General features: G+C 29.0%; 1 protein-coding gene across 2 annotated transcripts in view; it reads left to right on the forward strand.

The window, feature by feature from the left end:
* The first annotated feature begins 153 nt into the window (after window positions 1-153).
* CSN1b (COP9 signalosome subunit 1b) overlaps window positions 154-27,811 on the forward strand; it is a 31,085-nt gene continuing 3,427 nt past the window's right edge. For both annotated transcript variants that reach the window (XM_067287654.1, XM_067287662.1), the window contains exons 1-13: window positions 154-263; window positions 10,452-10,541; window positions 13,663-13,844; window positions 13,956-14,114; window positions 20,933-21,068; window positions 24,155-24,232; window positions 24,366-24,506; window positions 25,530-25,624; window positions 25,775-25,880; window positions 25,956-26,036; window positions 26,138-26,275; window positions 27,315-27,401; window positions 27,485-27,532. In XM_067287654.1, the coding sequence (XP_067143755.1) occupies window positions 231-263; window positions 10,452-10,541; window positions 13,663-13,844; window positions 13,956-14,114; window positions 20,933-21,068; window positions 24,155-24,232; window positions 24,366-24,506; window positions 25,530-25,624; window positions 25,775-25,880; window positions 25,956-26,036; window positions 26,138-26,275; window positions 27,315-27,401; window positions 27,485-27,532 (1,374 nt within the window). In that variant the 5' untranslated portion in view covers window positions 154-230. The remainder of the gene's footprint in view (window positions 264-10,451; window positions 10,542-13,662; window positions 13,845-13,955; window positions 14,115-20,932; window positions 21,069-24,154; window positions 24,233-24,365; window positions 24,507-25,529; window positions 25,625-25,774; window positions 25,881-25,955; window positions 26,037-26,137; window positions 26,276-27,314; window positions 27,402-27,484; window positions 27,533-27,811) is intronic.

The following is a 27,811-nucleotide window of genomic DNA, read 5'->3' on the forward strand; positions in this document are numbered from 1 at the left end:
ACTCAATAATAATGTAAAATTTAAAAATTATTGAATTATATATTAATATTATACACTAATCTAGAAATATTAAAAGTTACTTAATTTTATTCAGAATTTAATTTCGCAGCGACCTTTAATTTTAATTGCAATTTTGGCTATTTTTTACAAATTAATTGACGTCATTCGGCATTGTCTTGATAGATTTGCTGCTGTTTGAGTTGCTGGTTTTGTAGTTCGTATTGACAAAAATGCCGCTTCCCGTGCAATTGTCGTTAACTCAGGTTTGATTTCCCGTTTTATAACATAAATTACTTTAATTAATTATTATCATCGATCGATTATTTAACCCAACTCCGTTGTTTTGTACGCAAATGTCAGATCGTACCCCTTTTTTGCCAATTTTAATGTATTTACGATGAATTAACCCTTAACTTGTATCGATTTTGAAGTTATAAAACACATTCACTTAGTTTCTACGTTGTTTACGTAGAAATGAATTGACAATAAGCCTTCGTTATACCATGTAATGTGGAAATTCGGATGTTGATTGCAGTTGTACTGGAATATTTTAATTGATTTTTCGTTATTCTGGTAAATTCTTGACACTTCGACTTACTTCATGATTGATTAATCATTATATCTTATTTAAAAAATGTTCATTTTGCATTAAAAAGTTCTGATTCGTTATGCTTATGACTATTCATGTTACATATAACAGATTAAAGAGCATTCTTGTGCATAAATTATGCAAAGAAAATCATAAATAATTAGCTAATAGAAGACAATTACACGTTTTGTAATGCTTTGACTAAGGGTGCGACTATGCAGACGCAAGTGAGCGAGAAGAGGTGAAGACATTTCGCGCTCTTTGTTCCACACTCTCATCTGTAATAAACAACCACACAGATGAGAGCGTAAAATGTAATCACCTCTTCTCATTACATATTCTTGCTTACTCATGACTATGCAGACGCGAGCAAACAAGAATAAAACATATGTAAACGGAAACAAATAACAATTAACTGTAAAACAGAATTGTTAGATTTTTATAATACTAATTAATTGTATTCATCATTGTGTGAATATAAGCTTATTAATAAAGGGCTTCCCATAAGTCTGGAATCATAGGGGTTAAAGCATATGTGACAAAAAATAATGATTCATCTGAAAGTTTTCTGAGAACAAAAAATGCTAAATTAAAGATTTCACATATGTAATAACTGTATTCAATATCACTTCCTAAGCCTTTTAAATTTCCGGTACTCCATACGAAAATTAACAACTAATTAACTAACGTTTTCGATCGCCTCCGCGATCTTCGTCAGGTTTTATCGACGGTTTGAAATAGAATGCAAATAGAATTATTTCAAAATTCAAACGATCGAACCTCTCCCGCGTGCAATAATTGCGAATGATCTAACATGCAATTAATCTCCCTGATACCATCATAAAAATGTCTCTGTCCATCCATACAGGAATACTACACTATTCTGAGATGCTACCATTGTGGGTGCATTTCGGATACATACCGCCACGCATATGATAATACGTTGCCATCCTTGAAATTAATACATTTCCCAATTTTGACGCCTTGTAAATCTCAAGGGTCTCCAAGGCCCTGATGCGGTCCGTGTCGAATGATGTTTTAACGAGGCTGGTTTTATCAAAATCTGCCTTTATCTCGGGGTCGGTGGCGTACATCGACAGGGCGGTGGTGTGTCTTTTTTTGGCAACGTCATATTTGTGTTCCGAGATCCTTCTTTGAACGGACCTCTTGGTAGATCCGATGTATATTAGGTCCCTTTGGGACCTGTGATCCCTTATCGGGACACTATATACCCCTGGTGCTCTTAGAAAATCCGGTTTGTCTTTGGCGTTCCTGAGTAGCGAATAGATCGATTGGGTTCTTGAGTACGCCAACTTGGTGCCCTTCTTCCGCGCTATTTCCTTGTATAGGTCCTGCATACCTCTGTTGTACTGGACCACCGTGCGCCGGTTCGGCCCCGAATTGGACCTATCCCGTGCCACCGAAGCGCTAAGTGCCGTGTTTGTATTACGGAAGTTACGCGCTAATCTACGGACGAGGCCACGTTTATATCCATGGCTAGCAGCTATGTCTTCTATGTGTCCCAGCTCTGTGAGCGTGTCCTCCCATTTAGAATTATGAGTGTACGCCCTCCTAACTAACGCCCTGAACGCCGCAATCTTATATGGATACGGGTCTTCAGACCCAGCAGGTATGTACATAGGTAGGTAGTCGGGCTTGTAATACACCCGCGTTTCAATACTGTTTACCTTGAGTTGAATGGCGACCGGAAATTTAAAAGGCTTAGGAAGTGGTATTGGATATTGGAGTACCGGTATGAGGATTGTTTTCAATAACTGTATTAACCATGACCTGTATGATCAAACTGTTCACATAATGGATTTTGATATACATGATATATTTGTGTTAGTGTGTTTTAATTTAATGTAAAAATGTTTTATTTTAAAAAATTGTTTAAAAAATATTTTAATTTAAAAAATCTGCTCTTATTGCATTTGATTTGTTTTATTGATATTATTCTTTCCTTTAAATCACTATCCATCCACGTTTCCTACTAAATAAAATTATAATTCTGTTTTAAGATAATGACGACTGTATTTTGATTTGGGATTTGGGATGAATTATGAGTGAGGTATAATGTAGTCTTGGATTGAGTCCATCCTATACATGTGCTAGACTTATTTATAGTTTTATAAACATAAACAAGACCAATTTATCGATAATGGAACAAACCAAAATCATGATATAATGTTTGACCCTTCACGTTAACCCCTCTACAACTCCTCAAATTTTTTACATGTCTTTCTGTTACATTCTGTATATACAGATACAGATTGCTGTCAAGCCAGTCGGATGGCAACCCTAAAGTTGCCCTATCTCCCCTAAAATAGAGACATAGCATGGTTACTAGATAATGCTCTGTCTCTGTTTTAGGGATGGGGGGCCTTTAGAGTTGCCATCTGATTGGCTTGACCAGAGTCTGCTGTGACCGATGTCATCTCATGAATGGGGAGCATTGCATACTTTCTTGACATGAAAGTTTCCAATAAATTAGCATTTAATTTTTAATATCATAATTTTAAAAATTTTTTATCTTTGAGTGAAACAAATTAATTTTCTTATAAAATGTGGAAAAATTGTTTTTAAGAATCTGAAATCATGACGAGATTTTCTCAATTCCAATTCTGGTTAATCATCCCATCACTAAAATATAGTAAACACAAGGTAGCACAGGAAACATAAAATTAACATACTGTACTGTGCTGTGCTTAAAAAGATTAATGAACTCTTGATTTCAGCAAAAAGAGTAATAATAATACAATTTTAAAAAAAGTTAAATTTAAAAATTTTCAAATAAACATTTTTTCCCTTGTAAAAAAATTGATCACACAAACAGAAAATTAGTTTCCTTTTGTCAACCATGTTATTTCAAAATAAGGTAAAAATAGACCGTAAAAAAGAGAGATAGGTGTACATTTTTTAAAAATCAGTATTTTGAAATTTAAACAAATAAATTAAAAATTTTTTTTGGTGTCAATAGGTAGGGATTAAGTCCCTGTAGCCTTCTCCTTATATCCACCAGTAAATATAGACTAATCTCAAAGTGATTACAATAAGCAACACCTACTGTATTTTAATAAAATCAAAAAATTCATGTTAGAAGAATTAAAAGAATTTATAAAATAATTATGCTTATGCATAACAGTTATCAAATGGGCATCACTCCCATGATATCATGTTAATACCCACACCCCTTACACCTCTGCTGTTACACTTAGTAGGTGTTGCGGTGTTGCATAAACTCACTTATTGGTTACATGTAGCAAAAATTCTTATTTTATTGCAGCTGCGTGCAACTTGAGAGAGAGTGATTGATGTGCGAAAGAAAGTAACACCGTTGCAATACACAACGACCAATGTCTTGTTATGGCCAGTTATGACAGTTGTGCACATCACCCATGTCTACGCAGTTTAAGTTTAAGAAAATTTATCTTTAGCCTTCTGCTGGTTCATGAAATATTATTCTTATTTTTGCTGGTCTGCAGGTGTGAAAAGGTTGAAGAATGTTGTTTAGATTGTTAATTCTTTCAGATTTGATTTTGTGATTCAAGTACTACTACTTTCTTACTGACATATTGTGATGATTTTCTTTTCTTACTATTTTGACATACTATGATTTCTTCTATGTATTAATTCTACAGCTGATAATGAAATTTGATTTTAACTTGGTTTTGTTTGGGAATTTGTAAGAAAAAGTTTTTATATTTGCCAGGATTGTATACTTCTATCAGTCTTGTTGGAACACAGTTTTGCTTCTAAACTTTGAAAGAGTATTTTGTACTGCACACAGAGACATGTGAGTTTAAAGAACAAAAACAAAAATGCATTTGAAGAGTTGGTTTTTTCTGGAACACAACCAGGTTCAATTCATAGAATTTTGGTTGTATAACAGGATAAGAAAGGAAGATGCTTTGAAAATAGAATAATGGAAGGAGACTGGCAACTTAAGTATATCATAACCTTAATTTAAAGTCAGTATTAATCTATCCTCACATTGCTGGGTCTTCCTTGAAATTTATGAAACTGTATCACTTTTTCAAAGGTCTTCCTGTTTGTTTGTATACAGTTAGAGCATAGGTCTTAAAACATTTCCCATATACATCAGCTTTAGTCCTATGTGATTTCTTTCTGTTTCAATGACTAAAGAAAGCTATGAAAATCAAATGTTTTGCATCTGATAAGGTAAAGACAACTTTTTGACATCTGTCCAAGACTGAATTCCAAAGAGCATATGATGTGTGAGTGCAAACCAAAGAAGACTGACTAATTTGAGCATACAAATCCTCAGATGATATAGAATTTGAGAAATTTAGGATCATTCTGTGAATTAAATAATTAGTCTTTGTATTTTGATTCTCAGCTCTTGTTGTTACTGTTTGTTAATGATTTCTTAATAAAAACATCTTTTATCTTTATCTTTGTTTCTTAAAAGTATTCTATTTTTTTAATCATTAAAAACAATTACACATTATAATAATTTTATATTTTATACTGAATATCAGTTTATTCCTGGTAACAGGATTAAAAGAAAGTAATCTATTGCTGTTTTTTTTTTTTTATAATATAAAATATTTTATTCTGTATAAAACAATGAATTACAGTAAACCCCTGCTAATTCAGATAAATTTTTTTGAAAAGTTTTACAGTAATTTAAAATTTCTTTACAGACAAATTATATTTAAAATATTTTTCTATGCTGGATTTTTTAAAATTTTTTAAGAAAAATTATAATTAAGGAGTAGTTATAGTTACGACAAAATTATAATTTCTTGTAATAGTAAATTTAATGTATAACCTAATGAAGCTCAATAAAAGTTTTGTACAGATCCAATTGTAACAAATTACTGTACTATACATCCATCTTTTCATTTTCCATGTTATCAGAGATAACACCCTGCTGACTTGGACAGCCTTCACTTCCTGTTAGTCTGAGTTAGTGGGGTTTAACTGTATTGAGAAATTAAAGATACAAAAAAGTTCAGATATGAAAATCAGCAATAAAGTTTTGTATCTCAGAATAGTCTCTGTATGGATTTCTACTATCTAAGTTAAGCCATAAATGTATTTTTGGGACTGAGAAAATGATGAATACATTTTTGGAGGAAGAACTGTCTAGAGAAGAAATGACTGGCAAAAAACTGTCTGAAGTAGAATTGCAAGATGAACTATAAGAGAAGAATTAACTGGTGAAGAACTACCCAGTAAAGAATTGTCCCCAGCTAATCCCTAAGATTTTGGATTTTTCTGGTAATGTACTTGATGTCACCTTTGGTGATTGTATCACTTTACTTTTTGTAAGAAGTGTACTTGAATATTTCCTGCCAATGAGCCAGTGAGGCCAATGCAGGGGGGCACGATTTTGTTCACCCTCTTTGAAACTTAATAACTTCTTTTTGCCAAAAATTTCTGAAATTTTGTAGGGAGGTTTGTTTATTAGGGGGATTGATACTATTAAATTTTGGTGGTTAAAGGTTGATGGGATGGGGAGAGAAAAGTGTATCATATCTCAAGTAGGGTCAGAATCCAAGCAACTTGTTGCTTGATTTTTTAAATATGTATAACATAAATCAACAAACACCTGTTAGGCTGCTGGGATTCATTTTTATTTAGCAAATGTTTTCAACCTAGTCTAATAGGCCATCTTCAGGCTAACAATCTTTCTTGGAACATATCTTACCATTAAATCTAGTTCCAAAATAAAACACAAAAAAGATTAACTGTGTTAAAATATTTGAATATAAAGCCAGAAAAACTAAAAATTAATATAAGTAACAAATAACAGTAAAATGTAAAATAATAACTCAAAAATAAACAAAAAATATAGTAGAAATGAGGAAATTATGACCAAACAAACTTATTCTGTACAATGTATTTCCATGTCATTACTAAGTTGTCGGCATCAGGTGTTAGGTGCCATGTCTTGCTAAATTTAATAATTATAATTAAATTAATATTTTAATAATTAATTTAAAAAGTTCTGGAAGAAAAGAATCGGGCCAAAGCAGGACTTGAACCTGCAACTCCCGCTTACCGAGCGGTTGCATTGGACCTTTGTCTGATCTTTGCTTCCAGAACTTATTAATTTGGATATAACCATACTCAATTGCTTGTGGCACTGGCTAGAGATGACTCAGTGCCTAAAGCCCATAACTCCCACAATTTAGGTTAATATGAAAATTAACCTAAATTATAACTAAAATAATGTTGCCATATGTTATGTCAACAATTACAAAAACATTCTTTGTTGAAAGTCTTATTTGACTCTTCTTTTAATCCTTATTTTAACAATGGTAGATGATAATTTCATTTTTATATACGTATCTGTTTGTTGAACATTGATTTTTCCATTTGTTATATATTTTTATGTTCTTCCTTTTTTCCTCTTTAATTTATCTTAATTAGTGATGCCATTTCTAGTGAATGTTTCTGTTTAATAAATTTCACTGGCAGTCTAACACGTTAAACTTTTTCACTAACAAAAAAAAATATTTCCACCAATCAGAACAGCAGATTTGTTGACATAAAGAGAAGGATAAGTCCAATTTGGCAGCAACAAAGATAGCATGTGTGACCTAAGATGCAAAACAGTTTTTGGCTGAATAAGCAATGCTTTATTTTTGTTTTTTCCTTTCTTTTTAAATAAATTGATGCAATTCTTCTGAGACTGCATAATGTTCAAAACACAAAAAACTACTCAAACACTTTATAAACATGCAGCTAAATTTAACTTCAAACGTTTTCAGTCATGTTGAATGACCTTTCTCAAGAAGAATACTGCGAAATTTGAACACTTAGTACGAAAGCATAAACGAATAGGCTTTTCGAATGTTTTTGAACGGTGTTCTGTTGCAGAATTACATGCGCCATCTTTAGCGATAGCTAAATATTAAAATATGAGTGGAAAAATGAAGAAAAATAAAATATTAGCACAACAATAAAACAAAAATAAACATAAAACCAAAACAGAAATAAAAATAACAATACAACATTGTGAACAGTGTGAGAAAATATCTGCAAATGCTATAAAGGCATTAAGAGGCATATAAAGTACTAGCCTTTGAGTAGTATTAACGAGGAGCGCATTCTGTAGTTTCCATTTCTTCCGTTCATTGGGGTTTATATTAAGCTTGAACGCCATGCCGCAGATACTCTAGTAGATTCCCAAAAGTTGATGGAGAGACCTTTATGGCTTTACAAATCTGCCATGCTTCCGTGTAATGCCAGTACTTAATGTCCCATACTATTTGTATTAGTTGTGCTTGGCCCCATTCTGCTTGGACCTCTTGGGGATCAATTGATAAATTGATGCAAAACAATAACATTATTATCAATTCATCATTATCAGCTCTTCTTGGAATTACATTTAATCTTCACTCACAACTAATTGTCTATGCTTTTTGCTTTTCTCTTCCTGCAAAATGCTAGTGAGAAGTGAATTTGCTAAGTGAAAAAAAAATTGCTTTCCTTCATTTGTTTTCACTAGCAAATATCTGTATAAACTAACCTTAATTGCTGTTAAGTTTCTGATGATGATATAATTTTCATAATATGTTATATTTTGTTGATATTACTGATTCTTGTATGATGACAACCCAGTTTTTTCATTTTTGATGTTTTCACAGAACAAACATCTCAATGATGGTTTAAATTTTATAATAGTAATAGTAATTCATGTGACTTTTGAATATTGATCATTTAAACAAACAAAAATAACAAGATATCCATTAGTTTTATATAAATAATTAGGAAATTATATTAGTGATCTGTAAATAGTACTACCTTCACTTTTGTATCTCACAAGGATCCAAAGTAACAAAACCCTTTCTCAAAAGTATTTGTTACTCATTATTTTTGGAATCAACACAAAAATATATAGAGTTATAAATAGATATCAATTACTATTTATCATTGTATGTTTTGTGAGCAGTGGTTATATTTAACTATAAAGTTTAACAATTCAAAAAGATATAATGCCATAAACAATATTTATATGTTAATCTATTTTATTTTTAATGTCCTCTTAGTATCTATTGATTTAAGAAGTTAAAAGAAGTAATTTTTTTAACCCTTATAGGATATAGGATACTTTTTGTATAAGCATTATGGGTTTGATCAAACTCGTGAGGTGACCAAATGACGAGGGATGGGAATGTTTATGCTTTCTGGGTTATTGGTATGAAAAAATGTAAACACAACTCAAAATAGATACCCAGAGAAAAAGAAAAATCTTTAATTGTCTCAGCTTATCTGGCTGTTAATACTAGAACCATGAAAAATTATCATGGTAATTAAAGCAAACAACAATCATTTTCAAATCAGAAATTTTCTTCTAATATCATAATCTTAAAATCAAATAAAAACTTGAGAAATGAAACAAATAAAATGACAAAGCACAATCAAATCCAAGCTTAGCTGAGATGGTGAGACACTAGTCATAGTCATAAATTATATATGGTTTTAAAAAACTAAAACTTTATCTTTCATTTGTTAATTAACAAAAGCCTTCTTAACTTAAAAATTTTTTAAGAGAAACACACACACTTATAACAAGCATGAAATTATAATTAGTTCTACAATTCTTGGAACTCAGTCCATAATACAAACTAATAAAACTTACAAACAAAAATGACAAAGTAGAAAGGAACCCTCTAAATTAATACTATATAGTTTAACTCAACATTCCATAACACTTGTCATGTTGTCCAAAAACAAGAAATATACATAATCTAAGTTTTATCTCTATAACATAACACTAGGAGCAAATAAGTTGTCATTATTCATCTGGCAACACTTTATAATAGCATCAATTCCATGTATTAACAAAAAATATAACTCTTTTTTTCAAGTTGCCACTGCAAAACACCACTACACAAATGTCACTACAGTCTCTATGGAACAAATCGACTTGAGATCACTGTTACTTCCCTAACAATGTCAGCTCTTTTCAGTAATATGTCAGGAAATATGTGATTTTCATTTTATTTTCTCACACTACATGGCAGGATGACTTTTCTATTAGATGTGTTAATTTTTATAGCAAACTTCCTCATATTCCAATACAAGAATGCAAAGCTTCCATAGCACTGTTTATAATGGCAGTGACATATATAAGAAATGAGGAAGAAACTGGAAGTAACTTGCCACAACTAATTGATCAATGGTTGATGCTCATTGGTTAATATCCAAGTTGATTCTTTCCATAGACAGACTGTAACTCAAAAGTAACCACTGAGTAGCCAATTTTTTTTTTAATTAAAATTTAACAACAAATAGAAATACTCACTACTGGTGTGAAGTTAATAAGTATATGAATTTGCACTTATAATAGCTTTACAAAAATTCTGCTATTTAGACTACCATCATTGCTATCCATAAAACTTTTTTGGTCATTTTCAGTAACTCATCACTTTCTCAATCCACATTAAGTCAAGTTTATGGGACTCTATTGTACTTGATTTAAATAGTAACTACTTGATAATTGAATATCAATAACAATTTGTTACCTACTCACTACCCATTTCTTTCTAACAAGTAATGAATACCAAATGCACAAGTACCATCCTGTTTCTCAAAAATAATAGATTTCAACATCACTAATTTATGATCAACAGTTGATAATTCCTGGGATAAATCTAAGGTGTAGCAATTAAGACACATGTACTAAGCAGAAACAATCCATGTTTTGAATTGCTGTCATCTAGCAGTTATCACTGAAAATTATATCATAAATATAAATTTCTAATGGATTTTTTCTTTCTAAAAATATTTCAGTTTTTTTTAATTTAATTAAAACTATTAATATATTACAATACTATTTATCAAATTTCGATATAGATTATTGATATGTGTTTTATCATTCCAGAGTTCGGTCGAACCCATGCAAGTTGATGCGCCACCGGATGAGAATGAAGCACCCGAAGAAGAAGCTTATATAGTAGACAATCCTACGTTGGTTAGTTAAAAACTTTTAATTCAAAATTATCTGTTATTAAAATATTGATCAATAATACAAGAAAATGTTTTCTGTAGTTTAAAATAAATAATTTGGATAAGGTTAGCACCCATATATTATTATAATTACAGAAATAATACTAATGGAATAGAGAACAGAAGCTGTAATTATCATCATCGTGATAATTACAGCTTCTGTTCTCTATGTTCCTTTAATTTCTGTAGAGTTATTGTGGAAAGTAGACACAAATTTTTTTATATCGAGCTTAATAAGAACAGTTTAATTATAACACAGCATACACTAAGCTTACATCACGATTGGACTATCCATAAAGAGAAAACTTGAGACAATATACTCTGGCATCACCTGCACCATCAAACACTACACAAATATCAACAGTTCCAACACATAGATCTATATATTTCAGAATCTTTGCATTATTAGCTATTGAGTTATCTTAATTAGGAACAATTCTGTCAGTTAATTAAATATTTCATTTTTAATCTATTAATCAGTCAGACTACTCATTGTAAAATGCTTGAAAATTATCTGATCTGTTATAATTAATTACTTTTTTATAAGAATTTTTTCTCATAAATGTATTTTTTTCGAAAACTGTTTTTCAGATATATTTATAATAGGAACTTTTATAGGTGATTTTTGTCTAGATCACATTGTCATTGTAATCTGAGCAATAAGTTAAATGTGATAGCTATTATTATTATAAATATTTTTTAAATCAAATTAATGAAGATTGTATAATAAAAAATATCTCTTATTTAAATTACACTATAAATAAAATTATCAGTTTCATTTATAGTATAATTGAAGTGTTTTCAATGTTTTAATTTTTTTCATAAATTATCCACTTTTAGAATTCTTAAATGAACAAAACATTGAAAAAGTAAACTTCTGAGCTCTGGTGTGTCCAACGTGTAATGACAGCATTAACAGTAAAAGTATTGATGATTACATTATTTTGCTGTAAAGGAATTTATATAAAATCTAAACAACACTTTAGAATTACACATATGTACAACAGACTGAAGAGCATGTTGCCAGTTTTAGAATAAATTGATGAATACTTTTTTGAAATTATAATGTTAAAATACCATTTTTGCAAATAAAATTGTTATACCAAAAAAACTGGAGTTGTCCAAAAAGTTCCATAAATTTTAAAAGTTGTTAAGTGAGGGATAGATGTACTTATTAAATGGTAAGCTTTTTTTCATTTGATTAATTTTTGAAGCTAATACTTGACTGATACTTGTTGAAACTTCATAACACTGTTGGAATAAATCACATTCTAATATTTAATATCGAAAAAATTTTAATTTAATTGTACCACAGTTGAAAAAAATAACAAAATTTTAATAAAAGTAATCAAAGTGAATTTTATTTATATCTACTTTATTGAAGATAACATTCTGTTAATTTTACTACTGGTTAACACTAATTAATTTTTAAATTTTTGAGAAAATGAAGTCTGTTATTTTCTAAATTTACACTTTAAAATAATTGTTGAAGATACATTTATTTTGTAGTAGATGTAAAGTGTTTAGTGTACGGGAATTGGCATTATTCAAATTATAGCTTCTTCAAATTGTCAGTGGTACAATTATAAAAATTTTTGAAAGTTTAACTATTTTTTCAAAAGTGATTTCTACCTTAACACAATTAAAAACTTCAGATAAGGAGGCAAAGAAGTTTTTAATTGTGTTAATATAGCTGTTGGCATGATTTCTACCTAAATCAATATTTGATATATTTAGAATTTAAACAAAAAAAAACACCTCATTCAACTTAGTCTTTTTTGTTTCCAGTACTGTTTAATGATGATAAAATGTTTAAAGACAAATGTTTTTAACCTATATGAGATTTTCCTTAGATCTACGTGAAATGAAATGTGTTTTGGAATGTTAACATGTTTCTAATAAAAAATATACAAAACTTTCGAATTCATAAAATACAAAAATTACACACAACCAAGGTAACAGGAAAAATACAAGAAATAACATATAAATAAACATTAACAAATATCACCAGGTGAGAAAAGAGAAAAATTGTCTGCATATTTATTGAAATTTTTTCATAAACCAAAAGAAAATGTACTATCAATATCATGGGCCATAGAAGAGTTTATGGAGTAGTAGGTGAAGAGAAAGCAGAAGTAACCTGAAAATTAATCTTTTTCTGATTTGGAATTGACAGATAATGAACTATTGTCGTGCCCTTTGGTCAGTATACCTTCAGTTCAGATTTATAGCCTGAAAATATAAGCAATGATGTGACCAAAAATTTTGGTGGAATGAGGTTCGACAAATATATAAGCAAAATTTTCCAGTCGATGGTAATGGTGGAAAACTTTCAAGTAATTATTTCATTCCTAGCAGGGAAATAAAGGAGATTGGCTTGTTTATTTTATCTCAAAAAATTCTGTGTTTTGTTGCTTCTATAAAAGTTTTGGGAAACTTACAAGTAGTAGTACTTTGTCAACTTTGAATGGCTTTTGGACTGGTAACATTTATCTTTAAAAGTTAAAAGACATAAACAACTGCTTATCACAATGCATGTTGAAGAAAGGGAACATCAGTTGATCAGGCTCACTTGTGACTTTTAGAATTGGGGGAAAAACATTGGTACGAAGTGTTAGAAAAAATAATTGCAGTTATAAAATATTTATCTCATCAACATCTAGCTTTTTGTTGTATCTTGAAAAGTAATGGCAACTTTCCTCAAGCTATTGAAATGGTTCATTTGATCTTGCACATAGCTAGATCAAATGATGAACCATTTCAATGTGTTTTGAATATCCCTAAATACCTTATACTCTTTGTATCAGAATTCCGATTAAATTCAAAAAGATTTTATGGATCATCAAAATTATTTTCAATTTAGTTTTATCAGAAAAAAAAAAACTTTAACTGAAATTCTAATTGGCAGTTATGTAATTAAGTCAAAAATCTTTATTAAATGTACAATAATCTTTAATGTTTTGTTCTTTTTATAAATAAAATATAAGCTTTATTTTACTTTATTTATTTAAACTACAGAATAAAATATTAATTTAAAACATATTTTTTTCAAAATGTAATACGTTTTTTAATTTCTGTATATATAGGATTTGGAATCATATGCTAACAGCTACACGGGGTTGGCTAAATTGTACAGATTACTTTATATAGCTGATCATTGCTCATCTCTACGGGTTGAAGCATTGAAAATGGCACTTTCTTATGTTCAAAATACGTATAATGTTAGCATGTATCAACATATTCATCGGAAACTCGTGGAAGCTTCGGGGTTTGTCACTTTTTAAATTTTTTTATAATAAAATACTTTTATATATATAATATATAGTAAAGAAAAAGTGATGAGAATATTTAAATTTTTTTTCTTTCATTTTTTACAAAGGGCTTCAACTTTACCTGATGTTACTGGTATCAACAGTACTGCTTTGCCTTTAGATACACAGTGGATTGAGACAAAAGGAAAGAAAGCAGCTCTAAAGTTGGAAAAATTAGATACAGATTTAAAAAATTATAAAAGTAATTCTATCAAAGAAAGTATAAGGTAAATAAGTTACCAATTATTATAAGAATTATATAATATAAATGTAAAAATAATATATATTTTGTATTCCTTTCATTGATAACTTTTTGTGCATTTAAATAAAAATGTCTATATAACATTTTTCAACTTAAATTTTGTTTCTAATGCTCAAATTATAAATTAGACTAATATGATTTTATAGATTGTATAAAATTTCCATAATTTTTTTTCCAGTTTATTCTTTTAAAACAATATTGTAAACAGTCAGGGAATTATAAAGTCACAACTATATGAATTATGCAGAAAAGAATATTGTTAAATTTATTACTCTTTATTTGCATATCACAAATATAAATTGGAGAAGAAAATATAATTTATGAAAAAATTATGATTTTTATTTTAAACTAATATTGAAGTATAATAAAATGATTTAAGAGCTATTTAAAATACAATTAACTAATATTATATCGAATACTGTTACTGTGATATAACAAAAGTCACATATACAACAAAAAATTTATTATAAGTAGAATTGAAATGATTGATATACTTAATAAGCAATCATGATAACTAAAAATATTTACATGCAGTTACATTTAACTATCTGCAAAATTATCTCTGTTATTATGATGATATATTTTAAGATTTTTACTGCTCAAATCAATTTTTATAATTCATCTGTTGCAAACCAGCTGTTAAAACAAGTGCAGTTAAGGTGGCATCCTACTGTTCTGGGACACCTGGGATCAAATCCAGATGGGTCGAAAAACCCAGGAATTTTTTGTGAATGGTTCATTCAGATATTTGTCAGGCCCTATCCCTCACTACTGTGCTGCTCCATTATGGATCTAGCCAAACCCATAATGTGCTTGCTAAAGAAAGGCCTTCTTAATGTCTACAGAGTGGAGTTTTAAAAAACTCCATTTGTTGATCAGACATGATCAGTCCAAATCACATCTATGAAATTGTACCTTGATTTTTATATTATATTTGTTAGAAATAAATGAAACAAAAATACTGTTTAGCATATTACAGCATAAATTATCATCTGACAGATTTTCATTTACAAAAATTGATGTTAAGTAATCAAAGAGTTAGAAATGTGCATTATTTTCTATTTCATAATTCTGTCATTAATTAAGTACAGGATAAACTGTAACTGTTGGTAATAAAAGCATATGTATGTATATTCTATATCTAAAAACTAAAAGAAAAGTTCAAATAAACATGGGTCATAAAAAACATTGGAGTTAGAGTCTACAGTCAAACCTCAGGTTTCAAGCTTAATTTGTTCATAAAAGTTGCTCAAAAACTGATTTGTTCTCGAACCAAAACAAATTTTTTTTTTCTACCTTTTTAGCAGTATTTCATACATAAAAATGCCTATAAACTATCTATATCTATATCCATTTTATGTTATATATATATATATTAAAAACAAAATGTTTCATCACCACCAACTGAAACCAAAACCATCACTTTACAGAAAATGCTATAAATGGAGACTCAACTCTGCCTGAATGAAATATAACCAAATGAATCAAGACAGATAATAACTACTTTATCTACACTTTCTGAAATGTTATGTTTCAATTGCTTTGATTTAAATTTAAATTAATTAATTAATTAATTTTGATTTTATTTTTAATTTTAGTTTCAGTTTTGGTGTAAAAACCAGTTTAATTATTATTATATTATTTTTAGTTTTAATTAACTGGCTGCCTAGTACAGTAAAACCTTGCTTAACGAGCATAATTCGTTCCAGGATCTTACTTGTAATACGAAACACTAGTTAAGTGAAACAATTTTTCCTATATAAATTAATGTAAAATACTCAAATATTTTATATATAATGTTTATTCAAAGAAAATTATACAATATGCATTGTTAAGGAGCATGAATCATCATCATCTTTTCTTCTAGTGCAGAATGAACAAATGTGGAATGCTAATTTGATTTGTAGAAAACAAAGAAAAATCAGATAATATGTCTGATAAACACGGCAACGATATGCCAAATTCTTGGGCTATGTACAGGCTATAATTAAATATCAGAAATTAATTAATTTGACTAGAGGAAGGCAGTTATGCCGCCATCTCATATTAAATTTAATAATTAATTTTTAATTTATACATTTCTAAAATTTAATTTGGAATTGGTCATTAAATTTAATACAAAATGGTAGCATAACTGCCTTTTTCTAGTCCAGGGATGGTGAACCTTTTTGAGTCTGCATACCATATTGTAAGCATACTTAGCATTAAAGATGATAATGCATGCCAATGTCTTAGACTTCGAATAATGATATTTAAAGAAATTAAATGAATATGCTTTAATTTGAATAAATGTAAAAAATCTGATTAAAAAAAAAAAGATGATCAGGTGATAAACAGAAAAGGATGATTGAAAAAGACAGAAATCATATGATATATTACATGCCAGATGATTTCTCTTACGTGCCACTTTGGGCACGCATGCCATAGGTTTGCCATCCCTGCTCTAGTCAAATTAATTAATTTCTGATATTTAATTATAACCTGTACATAATCCAAGAATTGGCATATTGTTTGTTGTGTTTATTATATAACGAGCTATGGTTGTTGATATTTATACATAACTTGTGTGAACACACATTTGGAAAAAATTTGTGATAACAAGCAACACTAAGATGCTAGCAGAATGAGTGCTAAAACAGACTGATGGAGCATGTGCACAATTTGGGACTGCCCCTCTCCTCATCACTCATTATGCAAAGCATTGCTTATTAAGTGAGTCCTTTTTTTACAATTTGTTTTGCTCGTTAAGTGTGGTTCCACTGTATTAACAAATATTAATATTAATAAATTTTTATTATTTAATTTGAGTTAAACACCTTTAAACACTGAATCCTGGATGTCATTTATATTGCACGCATGTCAATTAATGTGGTTTTTATTAATTAATTTGATTTAAATTCAATTTTGATGCGTACCAAAAAATGGAATATCTTATCTGCATGCATGTTGAAATCTAATTTGAATAACAATGTCATTGATAGTTCATGTGGTGATGTCTAATGATTCAAGGCAATCTTAGTGCCACTAACTTCTGAATCAGTAGTCCCTTCATTGATTAGTTGTGCTGTCAACTTTCTTTAACATAGGAAGTATATGGAGTTGACCATCTGTGTCTCTCTAATCTGTGGTCACCCTTGCTGAGTAGTTTGTTCAGCAACCAAGTTATCGTATGTCAACCAGAGCAAATATAATGTTCAAAACATTGTTTGTACCTGAATTGTTCAAAAAGTGAGGCATTTGAAACCCAAGATTTGACTGTATTTTATTTTCAAGCTTAAGAAAAGATATATAATGTAGCAAGCAAGTATCTTAATCACTAATTTTCTGAAGGATGAATTGGAAGGAATTAGAAAATGTTTACGCAGATATAGTTTTTTGTTTACACATTGGAAGCTGGTTCTGTGTATGTTATTACATATATCCTAGTGTGGTGTGATGTAATTAACTTATTTTCAGTTTTGTCAACCAGTCAATTGGCCAGCTAGGTCTCTGGATTTAAATCCTTCTTGATTTATATTTAAGAGGTCATTTGAAATCTCCTGTCTACACTGTATCAGTTTCAACTGTGACAGAGCTACAAAAGCTTGTCAAGAATGGTTACAATGCTATCAGAAATCAGTTTGTAAATTTAGTGTGAGTAAGGATGTGAATATTATGACAACTAAACAGTTGTGTGCCTGAGAATGGAGACTATTTTGAACATCGTCTCTGCTGTACAAAAGTAAAAAATAAAATAAAGTAAGCTCTAACTCCTTACGGCTTTACAGTCTTTTTTTGTTGGAACTTCCAGTTTTTAGATATAGAATATGCATATGCATTTATTACCAACAGTTATGCTCACCCTGTGTATAATTATATATTCCAATTTCCCATTTATGTTTATATCTAAAGATGATCTAATATTTTATAAAAAGATTGAGAAAATGAATTTATTAAATATTTAGAGCAGACATTTTAATTGTTTATTTCAGTAGAAGCTTTATTTCCTGTATTATTTTTATAGCTTATAATTTCCAAATTTTTACCCTATTTTAACATTTGGCATTGATTTGATATGTTCATCAGTACAGCATGAAGTAACAAAATTGAAAATAAGTTAATTACATCACACCACACTAGGATATATGTAATAACATACACAGAACCAGCTTCCAATGTGTAAACAAAAAACTATATCTGCATAAACATTTTCTAATTCCTTCTGAGTTCTTTGTTGGGTGCAACAGAACAGTTACCTGATGGAACATCTTTCAGAACAAACACATGAATATATAAAAGTTTTTAAAAGAACATAATTCGAACAACTATTTGGACTATAAATATAAACTTAAAGCTTATAGTCTGAATGGTCGTTCAAATTATGTTCTTTTAAAAAGTTTTATAAATTCATGTGTTTTTTCCAAAGGACGTTCCATCAAGTAACCGTTTTGTTGCACCTGAAGAACTTTGGAGTTAGAAAACATTTGTGCAAAGATCATTTTTTGTTCATACACACTGGAAACTGGTTGTGTGTTTGTTATTGAAAATAAGTTATAAATCTCTAGTACAGTCGAGCATCGATTATCCGAACACCGATCAACCGAAACATCGGTTTATCGAAAGCATTCCAGTCAGACTATGTTGGGATGTGTGTTGTGCTGAATTGAACGTTTTTAATACTAGATTAACTTCTAAGGTATAAATTTTTTTTTGTTTTTATACAAAAAATACACTTACGTAAGAACCAGATAACCGAAGTGGTTAGTATTAGGGTCACAAACATTTTCGTAGTCCCGTCTAGGCTCTTCTTCAGGCTTTGTAGTAATAAATCTACGCCGATCGTTGAATTTCGAATATAATCCTTTTGGAAAGAACCGTGTTTTAAATTCCGCCACGTGAAAACGTTCCAACATATTTTTTAAACGAAACGAAAGGTTTCGTTTAAAAAGTTTAAAGGTTCGTTTAAAAAGTATGTTGGAACGTTTTCACGTGGCAGAATTCAAAACATGGTTTTTTCCAAAAGGAATATATTTGAAATTCAACGATTGGCATAGATTTATTACTACAAAGCCTGAAGAAGAGCCTAGACGGGGCTACGAAAATGTTTGCAACCCTAATACTAACCACTCTGGTTATCTGGTTCTTACATAAGTGTATTTTTTGTATGAATTTCCGGTATGTAAAGAAGATTGAGTATTTTGTTTTTATATTTTTCAATATATTTATTTTGTTTGTACAAAATGAGGAAATAATTTTTAACAATATAATTAATAGCCATGATTATTATTATTAAAAATTTTCATTAGGCTTAACATCAACAAAAATTCAATGCAAAGTGACATGCAATGGAGAAAAATTTCAACATGGGATATATTAATATTGGGATATACTAATATTACTTGGGATATACTAATATACTAATTACATGTGATATACTATATTAATAATGTATTTTTTAATACTTATCTGTTATCCAAAAAATAAGTTATCCGAACAACCCCAGTCCCCAGTTGATTCAGATAATCGATGCACTACTGTATAAAACTGAAAAATTTGTTTCTTATTTTAAAATTAAATAATTCCAAGTAATTTTTTGTGAATGCTGGTGTTATGAGTGTTGTAAAAATGCAAGAACAAATTTTTAAACACAGGTAAAAATTTAAGAGATGGAATTTTTATCAAATTTATATTATGTCGCAGGGATATGATAAAAGTGAGGATTTAGTCAAATCCCTAAGGGAGGTGATCAATTTACTGAAGATGTTAAAATGACAATTCTATAGAATCATTTTTCTAAGAAAATAAGTGATTTGATCAAATCTGTACTATTTTAGTGAAAAGATAAAGTATTGTTAATAGAATCAAAAACAGAAGCAGTTGACAGCAAAGTAAAACTACATTGTGTTGTTTGTGGAACAGAATCTACTGGAGCCCATTTGTGTGACATTTGTACAAATCCAGTACATGCAATATGTGGAAATAGCATAGGAGAAGGATATGGGTCAAAAATTTTAAGCTACTTATGCCAAAAAGAAAAGAAAATTATAGATCAACGGGAACATGCTGCAAAATACCTAAAAATATCAACTGAAAAAGTGGAAGATTTTTCATTGAAGAAATTTAAGGACGTGTTAGTGAATTCCACAGTTTTGGTTGATGTATCTTAGGTAAATAGAGGTCCATTAGATGGAAATAATATTACAGGGATAGTATTAGATTAAAAAAAAAATGGTTTATACCAAAGTGATACTTCAGCTGGCATTATAAAAGATTGGCTTCCTAGAAACGCTCTTCAAATAGCTACAACCACATTTACTGAAACCATCCCACCAATAAAGCTAAGTTTGCAAGAAATTGCTGGAAAATTATCTTGATTCAGAGGTCAAGGGTTTAAGAAATGTTCTTGTGAAAAATCCAAGGTACAATGCAAAAGAAATAGATGTGCCTGTAAAAAAAATAACGTCCTCTGTAACTCCAGGTGCCACAAATCTACGTGTTTCAATAAAAATAAATAAACTTGGCGTTATCTCTATCTTTTCATATAAGGTACTTCTTACTTTGTTTATTTGTTTTTTGTCATTTCACGAAACCAGTTTAGAGATTTGATCAAATCACTTCATTTAATTAGGGAAATGTCAATATCAAACCTTTATTTTAACATCTTCAGTAAATTGCCCTTAGGGATTTGACCAAATCCCCACTTTTATCATATCCCTGTGACATATATGTCAAATGAAAGGAATACAAAGTAAGATTTTTAATTGAGAAATTAAGAATACATAATAATTTTTTTTTTAATCTTAGGCGTGGCCATGATGATTTAGGAGATCACTATTTAGATTGTGGTGATCTTAGTAATGCCCTAAAATGTTATTCTCGAGCAAGAGATTATTGTACGAGTGGAAAACATGTAGTCAATATGTGTCTTAATGTTATTAAGGTTTGTATTGTCAAATTAATTTTAATATTAATAATTATAAGTTGTTGTTATATATCTAATCAATATCAGTTACAACTTATTGTTTAAATTCTTCAATTCCTTTAAAATATTTCCTACCATTTCATATTTTTTTTTTATCTTGGTAATTATTAGATCAAAATTAAAAAGAAATATCATTTGTATGATATTTCTTTTTAATTTTGTAAGCTTTAATTGAAATATTAAAGCTTATTTAATACTATTTAAGTGATATTATGCTTGTGCCCACTTTGGACATTCTTATGAACTAGGGCTTGTAATACTAACAGAAGAGAAACACACCATTTCCAATTAAGATATATTTATTGTAATGTAATTGTGTATGTCACTATAATCAAGCATTTCAAAATTATTCCAGTAATATTTTCTTGAAAATGTATCTATTCACTTAAACATCACTTATTTATGAAATGGGCTACCAGTGCACCAACCCAAGGGGTAATTATCCTGCTCACACCACCTCACTCAACAGAAGAGGAGTTACAGCTGTTCTGAAAATGTTGAAAGAAATATATGGATACATTAAAATATGAACTTGTAAATATAAAGAAAATGGTAATGTCTGCTGAGGAGGGGCATTGGCCCAAAATTCTGGATTATAGTAGCATACAAGATTACATTACAATAAATATATCTTAATTGGAAATGGTGTGTTTCTCTTCTGTCAGTATAACAAGTCCTAGTTCACAAGAACAAGAATGACTATACTAAGAGCTAATTAAGGACAAGAAGCACATATTAACTATTTAAGTGAATTTCTACTGATTTGTTTTGATTTTCATTTTACAAGCAGAAGACAAGAGCCTAAAATATCTTTACTTAACAATCTTAGGTGCAGCATAGACTTTTTAACTGGTTAAATGAATAACACCCTAAAATCTTTAAGAATTAAACAATAGTTTTAATTCTTGATTTTGAAGTAACTCAAATTCTTTATAGATGATAATTATTAAAATGGAATAGTAAGACAGGGATTCAGTTTTCACTGATGTATTCAAATAACAATGAATTATTCAGTGTTGTTTTAGTAGAATTATATTCTCCTTTTAAACAAATTATTCGATTAAAACATTGATAGATTGAATGTGAATTTTAAAATTATATTTTTTACATTTGAGAATTTCATATTATGCTTGCAGTAATATTTACAAAAATCAAGGATAAACTGTTGTTCACTTCTTAAAAAGAATATTAGTGAGTTATTTGTGTAATTGGTTTAATAAATATACATGCAGAATGTTGTTAAAAATTTTATCATCAATCAAATTATGACAATAAATACTATAAGCTGTGATAAGAGTTTATTTTGGTGTGAAACGAATTAAATCAAACATTACAAGGACATAAGGAATGTTCTAGCTTTTCGCAAGCATTGTGTTTGTTTTTTGATTAGTGTTCTGACTTGTTTTGCTACTTTCATCACTTGCAGTGACTGAAACATACTCCTCAGTCTTTTGCAGTTCTGCTGAGGAGACTTTTCTGCCTCTCATTTGTGAGCATGCAGATTTGTTTATCCAAGTTTTTTTTCTTTTTTTTTTAAATCCTGGTGATGTCTTCAACTTTCTTTTATAGGTCTGCTATCTTTCTTTAAACAGATCATACTTCTGAAGTAATTTCTTGTGGGATACACAATGGATTTTCTAGGTTAGTGCTCTTGGTCTGTTCCCCACTTCTACGGTATACAATGTATCTAAGAAAATGTTTATGGAAATGTGGCTATGAATTGAAATGTTTAAAATGTTATAGAATTAATACAGCTAGAACAAGTTACATATTGCTGTTTGTTATACTTTCGATTGCTCTATGGTTGTCATAACATCTAATTTCAGCTATAATGATCACAATTTATCACAATTAATTGAGATTACCAATAAATTGTGCTAATCTTAATTAATTAATAAGTCACTTACAATTTACCATTAAGTTTTCTATTAAGGAATTAACTATACACTGTCATAATTCTAGACTAGTTTGTATATTTCAGAGGCCAACATAATCTGAAAAAACAAAATTTGTAGAAGTCTAATCTGTATAATGAAACTCAAAAACAATTTTAAAAAATACTGAGGTGAAGTAATATATACTGTAGATATAGATAATATTGCTTTTTTGAAACAACTAAAATATTTACAAACTTTCAGAAACATTATATTGATGATGATCATTTATTTTAATTAAAATATTTCATAAATGTACTTCATAAGCAAATGGTACTTAAGTGAGATGCATTTTGATTCTGGACAGACATATACAGTATGCTTTTAGCAATTTGTTGATATAAAAATTTAAAAATGAAAGATTTGTACAGAAATAAAATAAGTAGATAAAAGTTATTGAAATAATTTTTTTAAAATTATTTCAATTTTTTATAAGATGTTATACGAATTTTCTAATACATTCTTATGTTTTTTTTTTTTTTTAATGTATTTTCTTCCATTTTTAGTGGATTATCTCTTAATGATTTTAAAATTGCATTCTAAAAAATACAATAAGATGTTACAATACTAAAAGATTCATAAAACAATTGTATTCTAAAAACATTGGAGGATTCTTTTTAACTCTGCCCTATGGGCAATAAGAGTTTTTTTTTTTCTACCCATTGTGGGTTCAGTCAGGTTCTTAATGAAGGTGATGAGATCCTGACATAACCAGGACAGACTGCTCGTGAAAAATTCTGGGATTTTTCAAACATCTGAATTCAGTTCTAGGTCCTCCAGAGTGATGGGCCTTATCCCCTTGACCACCTCAGCCATCTGGTTGTCAATGTTTAAGAATTTATTAATAAATCCCTAAATAAAAAGTTTTATTTTAACTAAAATAAAAGTTTAAATAACAATATTTTTGCGAATTGAAGTTGTTTTACAGTAATAAAAATATTTTAAATCAAAATTTGGCAGTAATGCAAATTTATTTTTGCATTACTTTCTGACTACATCTTCATTTCTATAAATAAAAAATCTTTAGAAAAGATAAAATATTTATAATTAATTATACTTTGATGGCTACTATAACAAATAGTATATAATCACATTTGAAATGAATTTCAGGTGAGTGTGTACTTACAAAACTGGTCCCATGTTCTAACTTATGTCAATAAAGCCGAAGCCACTCCAGAAGTTGCAGAAGTAAGTTATTTATTCTTAATTAAATTCTAAATATTTTTTTATGATGGTCTTACTTTTAATTTAGATAAACATTTTTTCTGTAAAATTTTATTTCAAGTCAAAATTTAACTCATTATTACATACTCCATTTAAGGGCCATGGTAAAGATACCAATCAGCAAATTCTTACAAAATTAAGATGTGCAGCTGGACTAGCAGAACTTGCAACAAAAAAATATAAGTCAGCAGCAAAAAATTTTCTTCAGGCTAGTTTTGATCATTGTGATTTCCCAGATGTAAGTTAATATGCTGTATTTAAAATTTAGAAATTTATTTTCTTACAAATATGCAGATTTTATCAGTAATTCTGTTTTAAATTATAATTTTAAAATTCCAAATAACATTGACCTTTTATGAACCTTGATATAATAGATTTTGGAAACAATGAACCAAATTCAGTTGTTCCAAAACATTTGGATTAGATTAATAGTATAAAGCAATGTAATACATGAGTTACATTGATGAGTGCCCCTGGGAGGACTTTTATGGAAAACTGGTCTCTATTTACGTTTTAGTGATTCTCAACCTTTTTTTCATTGGGGTACACTTTTAATAATTTAAAAATTTGGTGGCACACGCGGTTACTTTGGTAAGTACCACAGGACAACCAGTGACGTCATAACAGTGATTTTTAAATGCAGTTGGTTATTTAGGTCACATTTTCTAAAACACCTTAGTAACTACTGGCAGTTACTGGTAACAATTTCCAAATGCACTCTAGGTAGGTAGAACCGATTAAACTTCTTGTCTGACTTCGCTTATGTATGGATATTTGCAGTGGCATGACACACTTCAAAAATCTCACAGCACTAAAGTGCCGCAGCACAGTGGTTGAGAATCACTGTTTTAGACATATGTAGAAAACTTCATGTAACCAGTCTATTTGGTGAGGTTCAAGCCTACAACTAACTACCAGTGTTCAGTGGTGTTACCCACTTGGTTACTGGTGACCACATTCCAAAACATTTGTTAGAATGGAAATATATTTATGATTGTTAGTGCATGGAATATCCACTAGGCAATATATTGTTTACATCCTGTTTTGTATTTATCAACATTTAGGTTGTTTGGGACCTTTTATCATGGTCTTGTATAAAGTCTGTTTGTATAGTTGACCACAATATCTTTATAAAATATATGCTCAGCATTATCAATCATCACTTTCATATTAGTTTGTTTATCAAGGCTCAACCATAAAAATTGTTTTATAATGATTAAATAATCAATATAGTTAAGAATAAATATGTTTGTGCTTCTAGCTATTATCTTCAAATAATGTTGCCATGTATGGTGGTCTTTGTGCCCTAGCATCTTTTGATAGACAAGAATTATTAAAAAATATTATTTCTAGTAGGTATGTGATATCTTAAAGTTTTAATAATTATAATAAACAGATTTAACTGTTCATTTTATTTATTTATTAACTAAACATGAATCAATAGTTAAGTATATAAACAAGGATTTGCCATTAATAAATATGAAATTTTTCACTTTTTTTTTTTAGTTCTTTCAAATTATTTTTGGAACTAGAACCTCAATTAAGGGATATAATATTTAGATTTTATGAATCTAAATATGCATCGTGCTTAAAACTTTTAGATGAAATAAAGGTATGTGTTTGAAATTATATTTTGTATATGTGTATAGATGAATAATGATTTTTTAAATATAATTCTGGATTGTAGGACAATCTATTATTAGATATGTATCTCGCTCCACATGTTGCTACACTTTATACTCAAATTAGAAATAGAGCATTAATCCAAGTAAGTCTAAATTTAATTTGTAATTAATTTAACAAGCAAAAGTTCAAAGCCATTAAAAATTATACATGTTTATAATTTAATTAAATCCTAAATTTTTATAGTATTTTAGTCCTTATTTATCTGCTGATATGAATAAAATGGCAGCAGCATTTAATACAACGATTTGTGCTTTAGAAGATGAATTGATGCAATTAATATTGGATGGTCAAATTCAAGCTCGAATTGATTCTCATAATAAAGTAAGTAATTTTAACCATGCAACATTTTGTTTGCCAAACTAACAGCACATTATTAAAACTATTGATCACAGAAGGGCAAATTTATTTTTACTGATAAAAACATTGTAAGAATGATGTCTGTGTCAAAGAATTGATAAAATATTGTTTTTAATTAATCATAGTTTATTATTGTTTCTTTAACGATGAAATAAATCTCTTAACTGTTAATAAATAAACAAAATATGAATCAATAATCAAATATATACACAAACATTGGGCCTGACGTTTTTCAGATCTCAGTAATGATGGGCCTGAAAAAAAGTTCATTGTGGGTGAGGCCAGGCCCACAATGGGCAACCACTTGGTGAGGGACAGGGCCTGACACATCTAGGATGGGATCACCCCCTGAAAAATTCCTGGTTTCCAAAGTTGTTTGCTGATGCATTAATTACTCAGCCATCTGGCTGGCTGTCTGCTAGAGTTGGGTCACCAGAATTGATTCATTGAAGGCATTCAGAGGCAGAAAGACGAAACTCCCAGTACTTTTATATATGAAAATGCTATGAGTTCCATTCCTAGCTATGAATATGCATGTTAACATTTACTAATGTCTTCTATTACATAGTGTTTAAAATTTATTATTATATTGTTATTTATAATTAGTAAATTAACAAAATTAAATTTGAAGTTGAATTTATTTAATACAATTTATTTTCCAGTTCATTTTTTATGAGCAGTTAAATGTAGTGAATTTACTTATCAAGTTTTGAAGTTTATTATTTCAGTTGTTATAAATTAAATGAAAAACAATGTTACTATAGCTTTAATTTCATAACTTTTTAAAAAATTAAACATTTACTTAAAATAAGAATTAGATTATAAATAATTATATAAATATTAGATTTGAGAATGCATTATAAAGTTTGGTGCACAGAGCCTGTGTATTACTATTTTGAATGGAGAATAAAGAATGCTTTTATTTTAGAATAATATATATATGTTTCAAGTTTTTAAAACTCTAAATTATGTTATAGTAACATTATATTATAATTATTACTAGATACTCTATGCCAAAGATATAGACCAAAGAAGTACAACTTTTGAGCGTTCTCTTGCTATGGGAAAAGAGTATCAGAGAAGGACAACAGTGAGTAACTTTTATTTAAATCTAAAATAATGCCATTGCTTTAAATCTATCAAATATTCATTGAATTTTTTCTCTTTCTTCAGGCATTAATTTTGCGATCAGCAATGTTAAAAAATCAAATTCATGTAAAGGTAAATAGTTTTTTATTAAATAAAAATGTTTTTCTTTTGTTTTTTTATTTGAGAAAATTAGCATAAACAATGATCAGTAATGAGCATGAACAATTCCAAATAATATACAAGTGTGCATATTATTTGGATTTTTCTTTTATTACTGCATCAGCATATATTGTTGGATAAAACATAGAGTATGTTTTATTCCACAATATATTGACACAATGATTTGACAATTATTTTAATTTTTTGCTAAATTCAACACGTCCCAAAAATAGTGACTCTGATACAATACAG

The sequence above is a fragment of the Centruroides vittatus genome, unplaced genomic scaffold (assembly GCF_030686945.1).
Source record: "Centruroides vittatus isolate TY-2023 unplaced genomic scaffold, ASM3068694v2 contig_13, whole genome shotgun sequence".
Taxonomy (NCBI): Eukaryota; Metazoa; Arthropoda; class Arachnida; order Scorpiones; family Buthidae; genus Centruroides; species Centruroides vittatus.